General features: G+C 43.5%; 1 protein-coding gene across 1 annotated transcript in view; it reads right to left on the reverse strand.

Moving 5' to 3' along the window:
- Positions 1-13,522, reverse strand: part of PDE8B (phosphodiesterase 8B) — a 239,584-nt gene extending 226,062 nt beyond the window's left edge. Inside the window, exon 1 of the mRNA XM_081053191.1 lies at positions 13,301-13,522. Coding sequence (XP_080909317.1) covers positions 13,301-13,336 — 36 coding nt within the window. The 5' untranslated portion in view covers positions 13,337-13,522. The remainder of the gene's footprint in view (positions 1-13,300) is intronic.
- Between the last annotated feature and the right edge of the window lie 2,001 nt (positions 13,523-15,523).

The following is a 15,523-nucleotide window of genomic DNA, read 5'->3' on the forward strand; positions in this document are numbered from 1 at the left end:
CCATATGCAAAAATAAAACAAACAACCCTCAGCCGTTGCCTTGCACCATACATAAATATTAACTTGAAAGATATCACAGAACTAAAGAAGCTAAAACTAAAAGACTTCTAGAAGTAAACTTAGGAGAAAATCTTTACAAACTTGAGGTAAGCAAAGATTTCTTAGAAAGAATGTAAAATGCATGAACCATAAATATAAAAACAACTTGATGAACATCAAAATTGTAAAACTCTGCTCATTTAAAGATAATTCTAAGAAAATTAAAAGGCATATCACAGACTGGAAGGAATATATATTCAAAGACTTGTATTGAGACTATATAAAGAATTCTTATAGTAAATAATCAGAAAACCAATAACAATTAAAAATTGGGCGTTTATACAATGGAGTATTACTCAGCCATAAAAAAGAATGAAATCTTACCATTTGTAACAATATGGATGGGTCTAGAGAACATTCTGCTAAGTGAAATAAGTCAGACGGAGAAAGACAAATACCACATGATCTCACTTATATGTGGAATCTAAAAAACAGAATAAATGAGCAAACTAAACAGAAATAGTCCCAGAGATATAGAGAAAAACTGAGGGTTGCTAGTTGGGAGGGGAGTGGGGATAAGGGAGAAGGTGAGGCGATCAGAAAGCACAAATTGGTAGCCACAATATCCCATGGGTATACGAAAGACAGTTTGGGGGATATAATCAATAATGTTCTAAAGATTTTGTAGGGTGTTAGATGGGTACTTGTCTTATTAGGGAGTCAACTTCAGGGGTGGTGTAGATGCCTGACCACTGCACTGTACACCTGAAGCTGAAGCTGAATAATAATGAATGACAACTATAATTTTATATATATATTTACAGGATGTGGAGTACAGCATAAGAAATAGAGTCAGTGGAATTGTAACAGCTATATACGATGTCAGAGGGGTAGTAGATTGGGGGAGGGGATTATCACTTTGTGAGGGGTGTAAATGTCTAACTATTACATTGTTTTGTACACCTGAAACTAACAATAAAAAAAAAATTGGGCAAAACATTTGGAACAGACACTTCACAATATAAGACATTAAAATGGCCAGTAAGCACATGAAAAACAACAACTCAGCATTAGTCATCAGTGAAATGCAAATAAAACCATAGTCTGATAACACTAAACATCCACTAAAATGGCTAAAATGCAAAAGAGTGACAATACCAAATGGAAACAAGGATATAAAGCAACTGGAACTCTCATACATGCTGATGGGAATGTAAATTGATACAACAACTTTTGGAAATCAGTCTGACAGTGTCTTATTTATAAGTATATATTTCCATACAACCATGAAATTTCACTTCTCGGCACTCACCCAAGAAAAATGAAAACATATGCCCAAAGGCTCGTCCATAGCAGCTTTTGAAATAACAGCCCAAAACTGGAAACAACCCAAACACTCATTACCAGGTGAATAAATAAACAAATTATGGCCCATCCATAAAATGGACTAATACTGATAAAATGTGACAAACTACTGATACACACAGCAATATGGATGAATCTCAAAATCACTACACTGAGTGAAAGAAGACAGACACAAAAAGCTACATATGATTTCAGTGATATGAAACTCTTTTTAAAAAGACAAACCCATTCTACTGGAATAAAAAGATGAGTGGCTACTTCAGTCTATGGTAGGGGTTGTGAATTGACTGGGAAGGAGAAGAAGGGACAAGATGACAAGATTCGTCTATATCTAGATTATGGCAGTGATTATGTGGGCATATTATATGATTACATACTTTGTCAAAACCCGTCAAATACTTTCAAGGTGTATATTTTATTGTATATAAATTACTCCTCAGTAAATTTATTTTTTTAAAAAGCCCTTGCAGCATTTGCCTGGTTTTTGTTTTGTTTTGTTTTTTAAGATTTTATTGGGGAAGGGGAAAAGGACTTTATTGAGGAACAGTGTGTACTTCCAGGCCTTTTTTCTAAGTCAAGTTGTTGTCCTTTCAATCTTAGTTGTGCAGGGCACAGCTCAGTTCCAGGTCCAGTTGCCATTGCTAGTTGCAGGAGGCACAGCCCACCATCCCTGGGTGGGAGTCCAACCGGCAACCTTGTGGTTGAGAGGACGTGCTCCAACCAACTGAGCCATCCGGGAGCTCAGCAGCAGCTCAGCTCAAGGTGCCATGTTCAATTTTAATTGCAGGGGGCGGAGCACACCATTCCTTGCGGGGCTCGAGGAATTGAACTGGCAACCTTGTGATTGAGAGCCCACTGGCCCATGTGGGAATCAAACCGGCCGCCTGAGCCACCGGGCCGGCCCCCCTGAATGTGTATTCTTGATTGTGTATATATACTTGGTGACTGTCCTTTTTATTATTTAGTATCCCTCTTTAAACTTTTCCCTTAAATAGGGGCCGGCCTGTTTGTTATGGACTGAAGTGTGCCCCTCCAAATTAAAAGGCTAAAGTCTTAACTCCCTATGCGACTGTATTTGGAGATAGGCCTTTAGGGAGGTAATTGAGATTAAAAGAGTTTATAAGGGTGGAGCCCTAATGCAACAGGACTAGTGTTCCTTATAAGAAGAGGAAGTGACACCACAGAGCTCTCCATGAACGCACCAAAACAAAAAGGCCATGTGAGGACATAGTAAGAAGGCAGCCACTAAAGGCATGAAAAGAAGCCTCAAAGTAACTAACCCTGATGGCACCTTGATCTTGGGCTTCCAGCCTTTGGAACTGTGAGAAAATAAGGACCTGTGATTTAAGCCTGTTATGGCAGCCCAAGAAGACTAACACACCTGAGCATCAAGCACAAGAAAATAATAAAGTCATTATTTCTTACTAATCCTATTATTCTTGGGCCTATTTTAATCTCTAACCAACTAAAGCTCTTCTAGAACATGTATCGAGAAACCAGCTGGTGTTTTAATTCTGTAGAAGGTCTTGGCCAACAGATCAGACAGCCAGTTCGTAGGTGAGACCCAAAGTGATGATAGAACGCAATTTTTAGACCTGTGAAAACAATCACTGAGACCAGACAGACATCGTCTGGGCCAAGTGAAAGGAAGATCCAAGAGTACCTCCATAACACTACAATTGTGCGTCAGATCAGATATTAGGGAAAGAATTGCTTTCTCTTGGCTTTTGGTTGAGCCTCACCTGGCACTGGCACCAAAATCATGAAACATGGGCTTCTCTCTCTTTTTCTCTCTATCATCTTATTTATCAGATAAATTTCTGCAACCAATGATTCCACAGGTTCTCATCTTTCCACAACTTACAGTTCCTTTATTTAGAGCAATAGCTTTTAGCTAACAAACCACCTTTCTCCTTTAAAACTATTTTGGGGCCACTCAAAGGTTGGTTATGAGGAAAAGCTTCCAGGGGGAGGTGGGCCTTTATTTTGACCACGGCTTCACTCTGGCTCCCGTTAGGCCCTTGTCAACGCAGCAGCCAGGGCAATCCTCCTACAACTTCAGTCAGATTCTATCACTCCCATCTGGCTCAGTCTTTATTAGCCGACAACAAGGCTCTCAGCAGTCTGGTTCTCCATTCTTTCCGACCTCAGTTTCTACTGCTTTCCCCTTGCTCATGCTCTCCTGCCACACTGACCTCCTCGCTGCACCCTGGACATTTGGACACACTGCTTCAGAGCCTTTGCACCTACTATTTCTCCTACTTGGAATGCACTTCCCAGCTATCCATCTGGCTCATTCCTCACTTCCTTCAGGCCTCTGCTCAAATGTGATCTTTCCAGGGAAGCCTTCTAAAGACCACCCTATTTAATAGCCTTCTAAAGACCATCCTGGGGAATCCTTACCACACCCTTTTCCTGCTTTATCTTCTCCCTGGCACAAAACGCCATCTGACTTTCTTGCTTTCTCTCATTCTTTGCTGTCTCCCCACACCAGAAGGTAAGCCCCCAAAGGAGAGAAACTGTCTGGCACATGTTGGATGCTCAGTAATTACTTGTTGCATGAACCATGGAAACCTGCTCCTTCTACAGATGAGAAGTCAGAGGAGAGAAGCAACCATCCTCGGCCGCCTGCATCCTCCTCTGCTGCTCACAGCTCTCACTGACCTCCAGATCTTGTGTGGACAGAGACAGAGAAAAGTCCTGCAGACCGTGTATATGCCCCTGAAGGCACGGCTTGGAAAGAACCGGAAGGCCAGCCATACCTGGGTCAAGGCAAGAGGCCATGTGCGTGTTTGAGGTAGGTGGAGATGGATAGCACAGTAGTTTCTGGGCTTTTCCCCTCCCTCTTCTTGCCTCCCTCCTTGGAAGGCGATGCTTTCTATTAGGGCTTCCTCCCCAATGTACTGACCAAACTGCTACAGCATGACAAGAAATTGATTCTCTCAGCTCTCAGACCAGCTCTCAGGGCCTGATTCTCTCAGCTCTCAGGGCCTGGAGCAGACAGAGTTTTGTCCACTGACTCCACTGTCCAAGACAACACTGCCATTGTCCTCTGTGTGCTGTGATGCAGAAGGTTTACCACACAGTGTTTTACCCTTCCTCCAAGGAGTCTTCCCCTCTACTCCTTCCATTATCTTCTCCACCTTCCTGCTTATCTTCCTCTTGTACAACCCCTGCAGCCACAGGATCTGGGTAAGCTATGGCCTTTCTGACAGAATTTATTCCCACACATGAGTGAGAGCTGTTGAGAACGCCAGTGCATGCTGTATTAAAAGATCTGAAATGCCCTCCCTTGAACAGAAAAGGCTGCTCAATAAAAGACAGATGGTGAGAATACTTTAGTGGCCACTGTCCCTCTGAAAATGCTACAAAATGCTATTCTGGGATAAAATTGAGTTCTTCCCTTTGAGACATGAAAACATGTATTGCAAAATGGTGTTCTTCAGGCAGAAATGCTCTTCAGTGGGCTGACAAATATGCTCATAATAAAACCTTTGTCAATATTATTTATTGCAATCTTGCTAATATCACTCCATCACCAGCCAGGACAGGATCTAGAACTCCTCAATCTGCTAAAGCACTCTTAAGTTACTAAGAAGACCCTTTGTGCAGTTTTCTAAACAGAGGAGGTTTGATGAAAGCTACCTGAGGAATTTAATTTTCCTCTTTATATTCCATTCCATTGCAAGAAAGATTGTCTTGAGCTTTCTTTTTAACAATACTAAATGGAACTAGAAAATAGTTGAAGGGGATGTGGTCACTTTCTTAGCAATGCCCCAACCATTTTATTACTAATGCTCTCCCCAGAGCTCACTCAGGAGGAGCCATATTTACAGTGGAGAACGTTGGCTGGCCATGTGTGTTAGATGACTGCTTTGTCATCCATTTATATCTCAGTTTAATTTTCTTAGTCATCTAGGGAAAATTTCGAAAACTCAAAGATCAAAACCAGGGCTGGGAGTTGGGTAAGGCAAGCAAAGCAGGTAGGCCACAAAATTTAAGGAGGCGTTCACTCTCAGATGCTGACCTTACACTTGAGGGCCTCCTTAAATTTTGCAGCCTAGGCTCCTCACTTCTAAAGAGGCATGCATTCTCTGGGTCATGCAAGTGACCTATGTCACCAATCTCGAAGCTGGGGTGAGACAACACCTGGGTCAGAGGATGTGTCCCTTCGCGTAAGCCGGGGACAGTACATGACTTGAAAGACAGGAGACCTGGCTTCCAGTCCCCTCTTCACCACTTTTGCCATTTTTCCTCAAATCTAAAACGCCACTGTTAATACAAAATACCATCATTTACGTACCACTAAGAAAAAAATGTTGCCCATTAAACTATGACGCAGTGGCCTAGTGACAGTCCTGTAAGATTCAAGAATTGGTCCCACTAACCTCCCACAGCTTTGAATTTTTTCATATATACTGAGGGATTAGGTAATTTCTCCTGCCTTCAAATAGTTGATATGAGATACGTAATCCTTCTGCGCATATCTCCTAACGAAACATGACTCTAGCTTTATACACTGGTGGGTACATTTTCTTTATTAAAAGCACTTGGCCACTACTTTGCAAAAAGACAAACAAAACAAAACTGAAATTGCATCACGCTTCCAATGACAAATATTTGCTTTATCAATATCGAATTTATACCCCATGTTCTATTTCCTTGTCTCTCTGTGAAAGCTGTGTAAACAGTAATGTTTTGTTTCAATGCCAAATCACAGTGTAAACTTTTTGAAGTCACATTAATCAGCAATTAAACTCATCACATGTATTATCAACAATGCACCTACTTCAACTAAAATATCACATTTGGTGAAAACACAAAAAGCTACAACTCAGTAGACTCATTCACAGGCAATGACAAGTACATTACAACCACTGCCTGGCCTAGAGCAATGTATAAGATGCTGTCCCACCAGCAGCAGTGGTCACAGATTCAGACTGGTAAGCAAGTCCCAAGGCATTCTTGAGCTTAATGTGGCACTATTCAGCTTTCTAGTAGGAAACAGGACAGGAACTACAGCACGCACAGTACCTGCTCTTTCATACAAAGGCCCAGCAGGGGGGATGCATCGTTACTGGGGGCGAGGCGTATGGGTCACCTGACTGAGAGAAGCCACTGCCTTGCTTTCCTATTGCTCCAGTCCTGCAGGCCCCAAGGCCACACGACAGCTCCGAGCTGTCCCAGTCCCAGGAATCTAGAGTTTCACAATAATCAAGATTGATAATCCACCCCAGGTATAGAGCAATCCACACTTATCTTAACTCCTTATGTTTCCAAGGAAAAGATGCTGTAAGAAGGTAAGTCTGCGGTCATCTTCCCAGGCAGGTTAATGGGAAAAGGTTCCAGGCCTAACCCTCAGGTGCCATCCTGATTCCAGGGTCATTGCAATGGAAAGTGCACATCTCAGAAAAAAACAGAAATGCTGCTGTTACAAATGACGTTAATTGTCAACCCTAGTTGCCTCAAGTGAAGTGGGGATGATAATTTTAAGGGACTATTTAAGCGGACAGTCTTTCGTGTTTCTTTTCAGCCATAAAATCTAATTGTGAACCTATGGCTTTGATGTGTGTGAGCTGTTGGAGTTTTAAAGTAGTCATGCAATGACTATCATACAAGGCATACATGCCTCCCAGGCATGCCACAGAAGCCTAGGAGCTCCAGAGCCTTTGGGTTGTCTGTGTCTGGGGCAAGCACACTGTCCTGAAGGGTTCCATGAGCTTCTGAAGCTGCGAATAACAACCACCACCATTTTTGACGTCCTAGTGTCTATCAAGCACTTTGCCTACATTATCTCATTTAATCAGCACAATAACCCGGTAAGGTATTACTGACCCCATATTACAAATGAGGAAACATTGCTGGTGTGGATAAAAAAAGGCATTCTACGGATAGTAACCTCATAGGGTGGTGTGAGGTTCACAAATTCCTACCTGGGCAGGCCATGGTGGGTAGTCAGACCCCAGACATATAACTTTTTAGTATAAGGTTTATCTTGACCTTAAGTAAGCCCTGTCCATTGTTTCTGTGCATCTAGGTAACTACCCTCAAGAGAGCACATAATCTTGTTAACTATCCTGTAATCCAATCCCCACCTTGCTTTTTCTCACCTCCATCTTTTTCTCACCTCCATTCTCACCTTCCTTACTTTCCCTCCTTAATTTCAAATGTATGAAAGAAGCTGCAAACTTATTCTGTAGAGCATTTGAGATCTTGCTCCCCAGCATATTTGTCAGTTTGGCTCACATAAACTCTTCTAAAAACTCTCTACAGGTTCTTATGCTGACACTGGTAAGTGGTGGAGCTGGGATTAGAACTCAGGCAGTCCACTTTGGAGTTGATGCTCTTCATCACCATGCTCACCATCTCTCACCTTCAGCTACTCTGTCTCACATTAGATTCAGTGCCATTAATAAAAAGTTACTTGATGTAAATAGTAACATCAGGCCCAGGGAACCCGATGTTTAAATAACACCCAGGGAACTCAGAAAACAACACTTTTGTTAGTCAATGGAAGCAATGTGATGTGAAGAGGGAGATGACTCCATAATGTGGCTTCAGAAATCCACTTGCCTCCTCAAATAAGAACAGGGTGACTACGCCTCAGTACGTGCTGTCTGACAGAGATAATGTGTTATGGGCTGCATTGTGTCCTTCCCAAATTCATAGGTTCATATGCTAGGACCTCAGAATGTAACTGTATTTGGAGGTAGGGCCTTAAAAGAGGTGATTAACATTAAAGAGGTCATTAGGGTGGGTCCTATTCCAGCATGACTGGCACCTTTATAAGAAGAGATTAGGGCACACAGAAGGAAGACCATGTGAAGACCCAAGGAGAAGATAGTGAAGGGGAGCAGATTGTGCCACCCCAAAATATACCTCTTTGGCACAAGGATTATTTTAAGCTGATCATTTTTTAAGATACTGCAGACACAAGAGAAGCTCTGAAAACAAGTTACTCCTTTTGTAAGGGAAATTTACATTAGAAAAGGATCCTGTACCAGGAAGAAAGCTATTACCAGAGATCACTTATTCATCTAAGATACTTATTTGCATGGCAGAGCAACCTTTGTTTACCAACATTTGCTCTTCTCTCCTTACCCCAGGCCCTATTCTTTATCTCAGGATGCTACCATGCTTCCCCGAAAATAAGACCTAGCCTGACAATCAAAATTAATATAAGACCCGGTCTTATTTTACTATAAGATTACTTACTATAAATTTACTATACTTACAGTAAAATAAGACCAGGTATATTGTAATGTAATATAATATAATATAATATAATATAATATAATATAATATAATATAATATAATATAATATATACCAGGTCTTATATTAATTTTTGCTCCAAAAGACACATTAGAGCTGATTGTCCGGCTAGGTCTTATTTTCAGGGAAACACCGTATTTAAGCCTGAATTGTCTGGCTGCCTTTTGAGTCTTGCATATTGGTGAGGCTCCCGTACAACAACAAATTATTTTTTTCTCCTGTTAATCTGTCTTTTATTACAAGGGGATCTCAGCCAACAATCTAGAAGGGTCAAGGGAAATTTATTTTTCCTCCCCTACAATGGCCATCGACAGGCCAAGGAGAAAGGCCCTCAAAGGAACCAACCCTGCCGACACCTTGATCTTGGGCTTTCAGGCTCCAGAACTAAAAGGAAATAAATTTTTGTTGTGTACGCCACTCCATCTATCATACTTTGTCACAGCAGCCCTAGCACACTAATACACAATACTATGTATTTACCATACCATTTCCTCTTTCTAGACACAGAAAACCACATTTCCTAGTTTCTACACATTGGAATGAAGTCCACGTAACCAGATATGAGCAAAAGACTATAAATTTAAAATAAGTTTCATTCCTGAACCAAGGCATTTAAGAGTGTTCCCATAGGCGGAAAGAATAGGGATGCAGGGACTGAGGGGGGAGGAAGGGAAGGAGGAAGTGCAGAGAAACAAAGAAAGGAGGAAATGAGATCATTCTTAAGAAAAGGTGCAGCTACAGCTAACTGTAATGGATTACAACACTATTAACATTGCAGGAAAAAGTCTCCATCCCCTGTGTCACCATGATAGTTACAAGAGCCACATATAAAACAAGGGAATCCCACCTTCCCACTGGAAGGAGTGGTCAGCGAGGGACAGCAAGGACCTGCCTGGGAACGCCTATACCACCACCCCTAAATCTTGAATATTTCATGCCCTTATTTGAATAAAATCCTAAGCTTCTTTGTTCTTTGGAGCAGTTGCTCTTCTTCTGGGCCTGCCCGCCCTCATGCCATTTTGAGAGAGTACTATTTCTTTTCTTTTCTTTTAACAAATCCACTGCTTACCTGGCTTTGTTTGTATGACTTATTTGGTGTGTCCTTAAACTCTTTCCTGCGAGATACTAAGAATCTGTTCCTGGTAACAAGAGAAGGTGTTAACTATCCAGAGTCTCCCTCACCTTCCTTGCCATACGACCACGGAGACTACATGTTCCAAGAGGTATAGTTAACAAGGTGGCAGAGCTTTTGTCAGCCTGCCTCTCTAAGTAACTCTTGTGGAGCACGGAATTCTGCTAACATACTTTGGACATATAATGTGAGTGAGAAACTTGTTTTTTTTTTTAAGCCACTGAGGTTTCACGGTTAATTTGTGACTGTGGCATAACCTAGCCTCATCTCACGTACAAATCTACCCCAGAAAAACCAGGGTACCCAAAACATACATTTCAGGAGTTCATGTGCCATTAGGTGAAACCATATTAAATTTCTGTTTTTGAAGGTAAAAAATGATCAAATGTTGAAAATTTCATTTGTTCAACCTCTATTATTTACACCTTTGCAGGAAAGACCTTGACAATCCACAAGTCCTGCCACTCCTGATTCACACACCTGAGACCCATTCCAAGTCACTGATTTACCAAAAGACCAAAAATATGTCAGCAAAAGAACTGCAGCTCAAACCAGAAATTGCATTTCTTTTTGTGAAGGCAAGTTGGCCGTAGTTACTAAAAAGTACATATCAGATAGTAACCATGCTCTTCTACACAGCAATTCCCCTAGGAAATGACCCACCAGAAACATCTGAACAGGCATGCAGAATATATGAGATCCACTATGCCAACACTATATAATGTGATTGTGAAAATTTAGAAATCATACACTTGCTCATTCACAGGGAATTAGTTAAATAAATTATGGTTTATCCATCTGCAGTCAAGTTTACAGTGTTACAAAGAAAGAGGTCAATCTCTTTGCTCACATGAAAGGATACCCAAGTCATGTTGATAAAAGCAAGAGAGGATAAATAGAAAAAGAAAATTACCCCTCATGGAAGATTTACTAACCTACATGCACTAACACTTAGTAGGCACTTTTTGCCCTCCGGTCTTCCTCGCTCTTGCATATTGCTTTGATCATTATAAATAAACCCAAGTAGCTGGTCCAGCTCTACCACCTACCAGCTATGTGATCTCAGGCAAGGAGCCTCTCAGTTCCCTCACCTGTAAAATTGAAATAAATAATAGTACTTCCTTCAGAAAGTGCTAATAGGATTACATGAGGCTATGTACATAAAGTGCATAGAACAATGCTTGACATATAAGAAGTACTTAATAGATATATTCACCGTTATGGTAAAAGGGTGATATTCATCTCTGGAACCTGAAGAAAGAAGGTTTCTTGTAATTTGTGTTATATTTACTTCTGCTTTTTAAAAAATCTCTTTTAACAAATTATCCAGTAATAAAAACAAAATAAATCATCCTGTATATTTCCCTCCCTGAAATTAAATTAAAAGGCAATGTTGTCTTTTTTTTTAAGCAGTGCTTACCCCCCATAAACTCTAGCAATATTAGGCATTGCAATATTCCTAATTGTCAATCTTCTAAAGATAATTTTATTATTTCATTTCTGAACTGATAACCTGCCTTTCGGAGAAGTTAATATTAACAGAGTCATTCCCATGTAAATAAAATGTTTATCAGGTATACCCTAAGGTGCCTCCATGAGGTTTGCAGCACACTCGACCCTCTTCTACTGAGGGATGAATTCTATTCATTTCTGTAACAGGGTGGGTATGGCAAGGGTATTTCAAAGGCACAGAAAGAATCTTTTATGTAACCGCACTCTAACTTAAACAGGACTTCCTATTTGAGGTCCTTCCCAGCGCATTCTGAGTATTAACTAAACCAGCCAGGCTTATTTCCACAGAGCTTAAGCCTGAAAGATTTGTGGAACTCTATAAACAGACTGGAATTAAAGTTCAATTCACCCACAGTTCTGACCCAGTGACTCTTCAGTCCACTGATGCTCTGTGGAACTAGTACAATCCAGACGATGCAGAAGTAGTGAGCCATCACAGGCTATCTAAGCTTGGCAAAATACTGCTACAGTAGACCTCAGCATTAAAGGTTCTTTTTGAACCTTTTGTGGCAGTGGAGGCCCAGGCAGGTTGTGTGGCTTGCCCAAAGTTTCACAGCTGGTGAGTGGTGCAATTAGGGCTGGAACTGGCTTCCCAATGTATGTTCTTTCCACTGCTGGTGAAGTGTCATTCTTCCAGTTTTTGCTTCTTGGAAAACTGAGCAAAGTTAAAGTAGCTCATTCAAGGTCAGAGGGGCAGTCAAGCAGAACTGGCAAAGCCAGCCAACAGACTACAAAACCCTAGAGGGAGAGTCCTCTGCCCCTCACCTACCCCCGCGGGCCCTGTGTAAATATTTTTGTTGATTGTCTCTCAACACACGGTTTAGAGGAAGTCTCTCTTCTAGGTCAGCACTACGTGATTGACTTCAGGTGCTGCTCAGAGCGTCTGTTACTGTCAGAGCAGGCACGCCCCCCAGCGCCCTGACCTGATGGCCGCCTGCAAAGTTTGAGGGTAGGGGCCGGGGGAGGAGAGGGGGGAGCGGGCAGATAGGTACCCACTGTTCTACCGCGGGGGTCTTGCAGCCCTAGCGACTTGAAGTTCCCCCAAAGCAACTCGTCAGTGACATTTTTCTGGAGTTGGCAACCTGAAGACGGTAAATTGGTATCAGATTGAAGTGGAAGCGAGTCTAGTCTAGAGAAGCCTAGTGGAGACTGAGGACGCCTAGCCCAGCCTGTATAAAGGGTGGTGCAAGCCTCCCCGCCCGCCACAGTCCAGGGGACCGCGTCTATTTGGTCCTGGGAACTAAGTGCACTTGAGGCTACGTCCTGCCGCCCAGGAGACCGGCCCCAAGTTCACGGCGGCCGCGCTCGCACCACAGACCTCTCGCGTCCGCACCTTCCTAGGACCCGAGGCACGAGACTGTTCTCTGCACCCACGTTCCAGCTCACCCCCGGGAGGCTCACGCTCCGTGTGTCGGCACAGCGAGCGCTGTCCCAGGAGCTGCACGTGCGGGTGGGAGGGAGCCGCAGAATCACACGGTCACGAGCCCTTTCGGTGTGTGGGGGCTTTCTGTGCGGGAATACCTCCCTCCCCGTCCCATTCTGCGGCTGGCGGCGGTTCGCTTCCCGGGACAGGAGGCAGCTCCGCAGCCCCTGGGAGCACGGGGAGGAAAGCAGCGGCGCCGCGGGCGCGCAGAGAGCGTGGGAACTCGGGGCGCAACAGGCGCCAGCGCGGCACCTACCTAGGCGAGGGCGGCGGGTGGTGGGCGACTGCTGGCATTTGGAATTTTAAGCCGGGTGATTACACCAGACACTTGTACTTGCCCCCTGGAATAGAAAGGAGTTGGGCACCGGGACACCCAGAGACTCGTGGCAAAAAGAAAAAATAAACCCTCCCCAGCACTAGGGGTGCCTGAAAGGGGGCCCAGGGACAGCTCTGAGCTTATTAGGCCCCCCCGGGCACCCAGCTCAGCTGGCACCCGTGCCCAGGCGCCCCGCTGGAAGGGGCTGCCCTCAGACGTGCAGACCCGGGGACGCTCACCTGGCGGCTGCTCGGCCAGCAGCGCGGCGGGTCCATGCTGGCGGCAGCGGCAGCTGGGCGCCCCGGAGGTGCGGGTGTTCCACGCCACAGCCCGACACAGAGGGCACAGGGCTGGCTACTGCACCCCGCACCCCGCAGCCCGCAGCCCGGCCCGGTGAACACGGGAAGGGTCCAGTGGATCCGAGGGACTCTGGCCGGCAGCCTGAGGCTCTTTGCGCCTTCACTCTGGAGGCACGTCCCGAGGCCGGCGGGTGCCTGGGTCCTAACGCCCCTCCCAGTATGCAGAGCCCCAACTTTGAGCCCTATTAAGGCCCCCACCTCCCCTAGCTGCTCTGCGCCCTGCAGCGCCTCTCTCACCCGGAGGGGAATTCGAGTCTTGCTGAAACTGCTGATCCCGGCGCCTTTCTCGGTACCCGGGATTTGGGGGCTTCCTCCTGACCGTTCCCACCATTCTCCTTTCTCCTGTCCTTGTGCCTATCCCCCCAAGAAAACACTGAAGGGTCAGATTTTCCTCATCCCTCAACTCAAATTCATATACACTATTATTTCAAAGAGATTCTAAAGTCAGAGAGAGTCATTATAAATATATATAATATATAACAAAGATTGTTCTTCCTCAAAGTAGAGGACTTTTGTATTCAAATGAATAAATACATAAACAACGTGTGTGTATGTGTCTTAATTGTGTGGACAATTTACTATTGTGAGTCAAACGTGAGTCAAACCAAAGGTGCTGCTACCCTTCTTGCCCTCTCCCATTCTGTTTAGGGAGCTGGAATCAAAGGTTGGGCAGGCAATGTGAAGCTTTCAGGCTCTTTCAAAAAGTAATAAATTGTAGCTAATTAAATGCCTCTGCTGCAAATAAACCAGGCATCTTGCTCGTGGTTATTATCACACCTGCCCCATACCTGTCTCCTGTAGGGAGGAGGGGTTTCTAATATAGACCTAAAAAGCATTTGCAAAAGCCTTTTGTTTCTCAGCTTCCCACAGAGGCTGAGTCAGTCCAGCCAAAAACCAAGATCAACAACAGCAATCTTTTCCTGCTGACTTTCTCACCCAGAGAGGCTGATGAGAATCCAATGACAGAAAAGAAAAACACATAATTTTTAAAGTAAAACCTAGTTCATAGTACATGAAAAGAGACAAAGAGAAACATTATTATTTTGGTGTATTATAATTTATAAAGGCCTACAATAAAGCATGAAAGCAGTATGAATTTAGCCTTTATAGACTTTATTTTTTAAGGAACTCAAAGTATTTTCCCGCATAAGCACTCCTTTCTGTGGCCCCAAATTATTCCCACCTTCCGGTGTTCATGCCTTTGTGGAATCTCTCCCCTTGCATGTTAGGCAACTTGTGACTTGCTTGCTACCCACAGAGTATGGCAACGGTGGTGGGATGTCACTTCAGTGATTATGTTACTGTCTTTCTAGAAGATTCTCTCTTGCTGGCTTTGATAAAGTAAGCAGCCATATTGGGGAGGCCATGTGGCAAGGAACTGACGGTGCCACTGGCCAAGAGCCAGTTAGAAATGGAGGCATTTAGTCCAACAAACTGAGAGGAACTATGTCCTGCCAACAACCAGGAGAGGCTGAAAGTGAACCTTTCCCTAGTGAAGCCTTGAGATGAGACTGCAGCCCCCGCCTCCACCCCCAGCTAACACAGAGGACCCAATAAGCCATACCAAGACTTCTGACCCACAGAAACTGTGAGATAATAAAGGTGTGTTGTTTAAGCCACAACATTTGTGGTAATTTATGTACAATAAAATCACTAATACACTTCCTCTTTCCACAGATATTATAGAAAACTGAGGCAAAGGGGATTAGGTAGAAGGGCTAAAGTCATTTGAATTAGCAGCATAATCTATCATTGTTTCAGTCACAGCCTCTTTAGGCCCTGTATTGACAAGAAAAAGCAGAACAACAAACAGACATAAGAAGATGAAAGATCTAGTTCAAGTTGAGATTTGGTGGGGAGTAAAGCAACTGAAGAACTTTAAGAAGATCTCAGGCAAAAATAACCCAGCAAGTAAAAGGATGGTTTGAAAAACTCAGGGTAAATCAACCCAAGCAAAAGCACAAATATTTTCAGGAAGAAAGGAAATAAAAGGAAAATGAGAAAGAGAAAAACAATAACAAAGAGACAATGAAAAAAGGTAAAGGCACCAAACCCTCTGAATCCCGTTTCTAATTATATATGAATGAAAAAAACAGAAGCCAT

Source organism: Rhinolophus hipposideros, assembly GCF_964194185.1.
Source record: "Rhinolophus hipposideros genome assembly, chromosome: 7".
NCBI lineage: Eukaryota > Metazoa > Chordata > Mammalia > Chiroptera > Rhinolophidae > Rhinolophus > Rhinolophus hipposideros.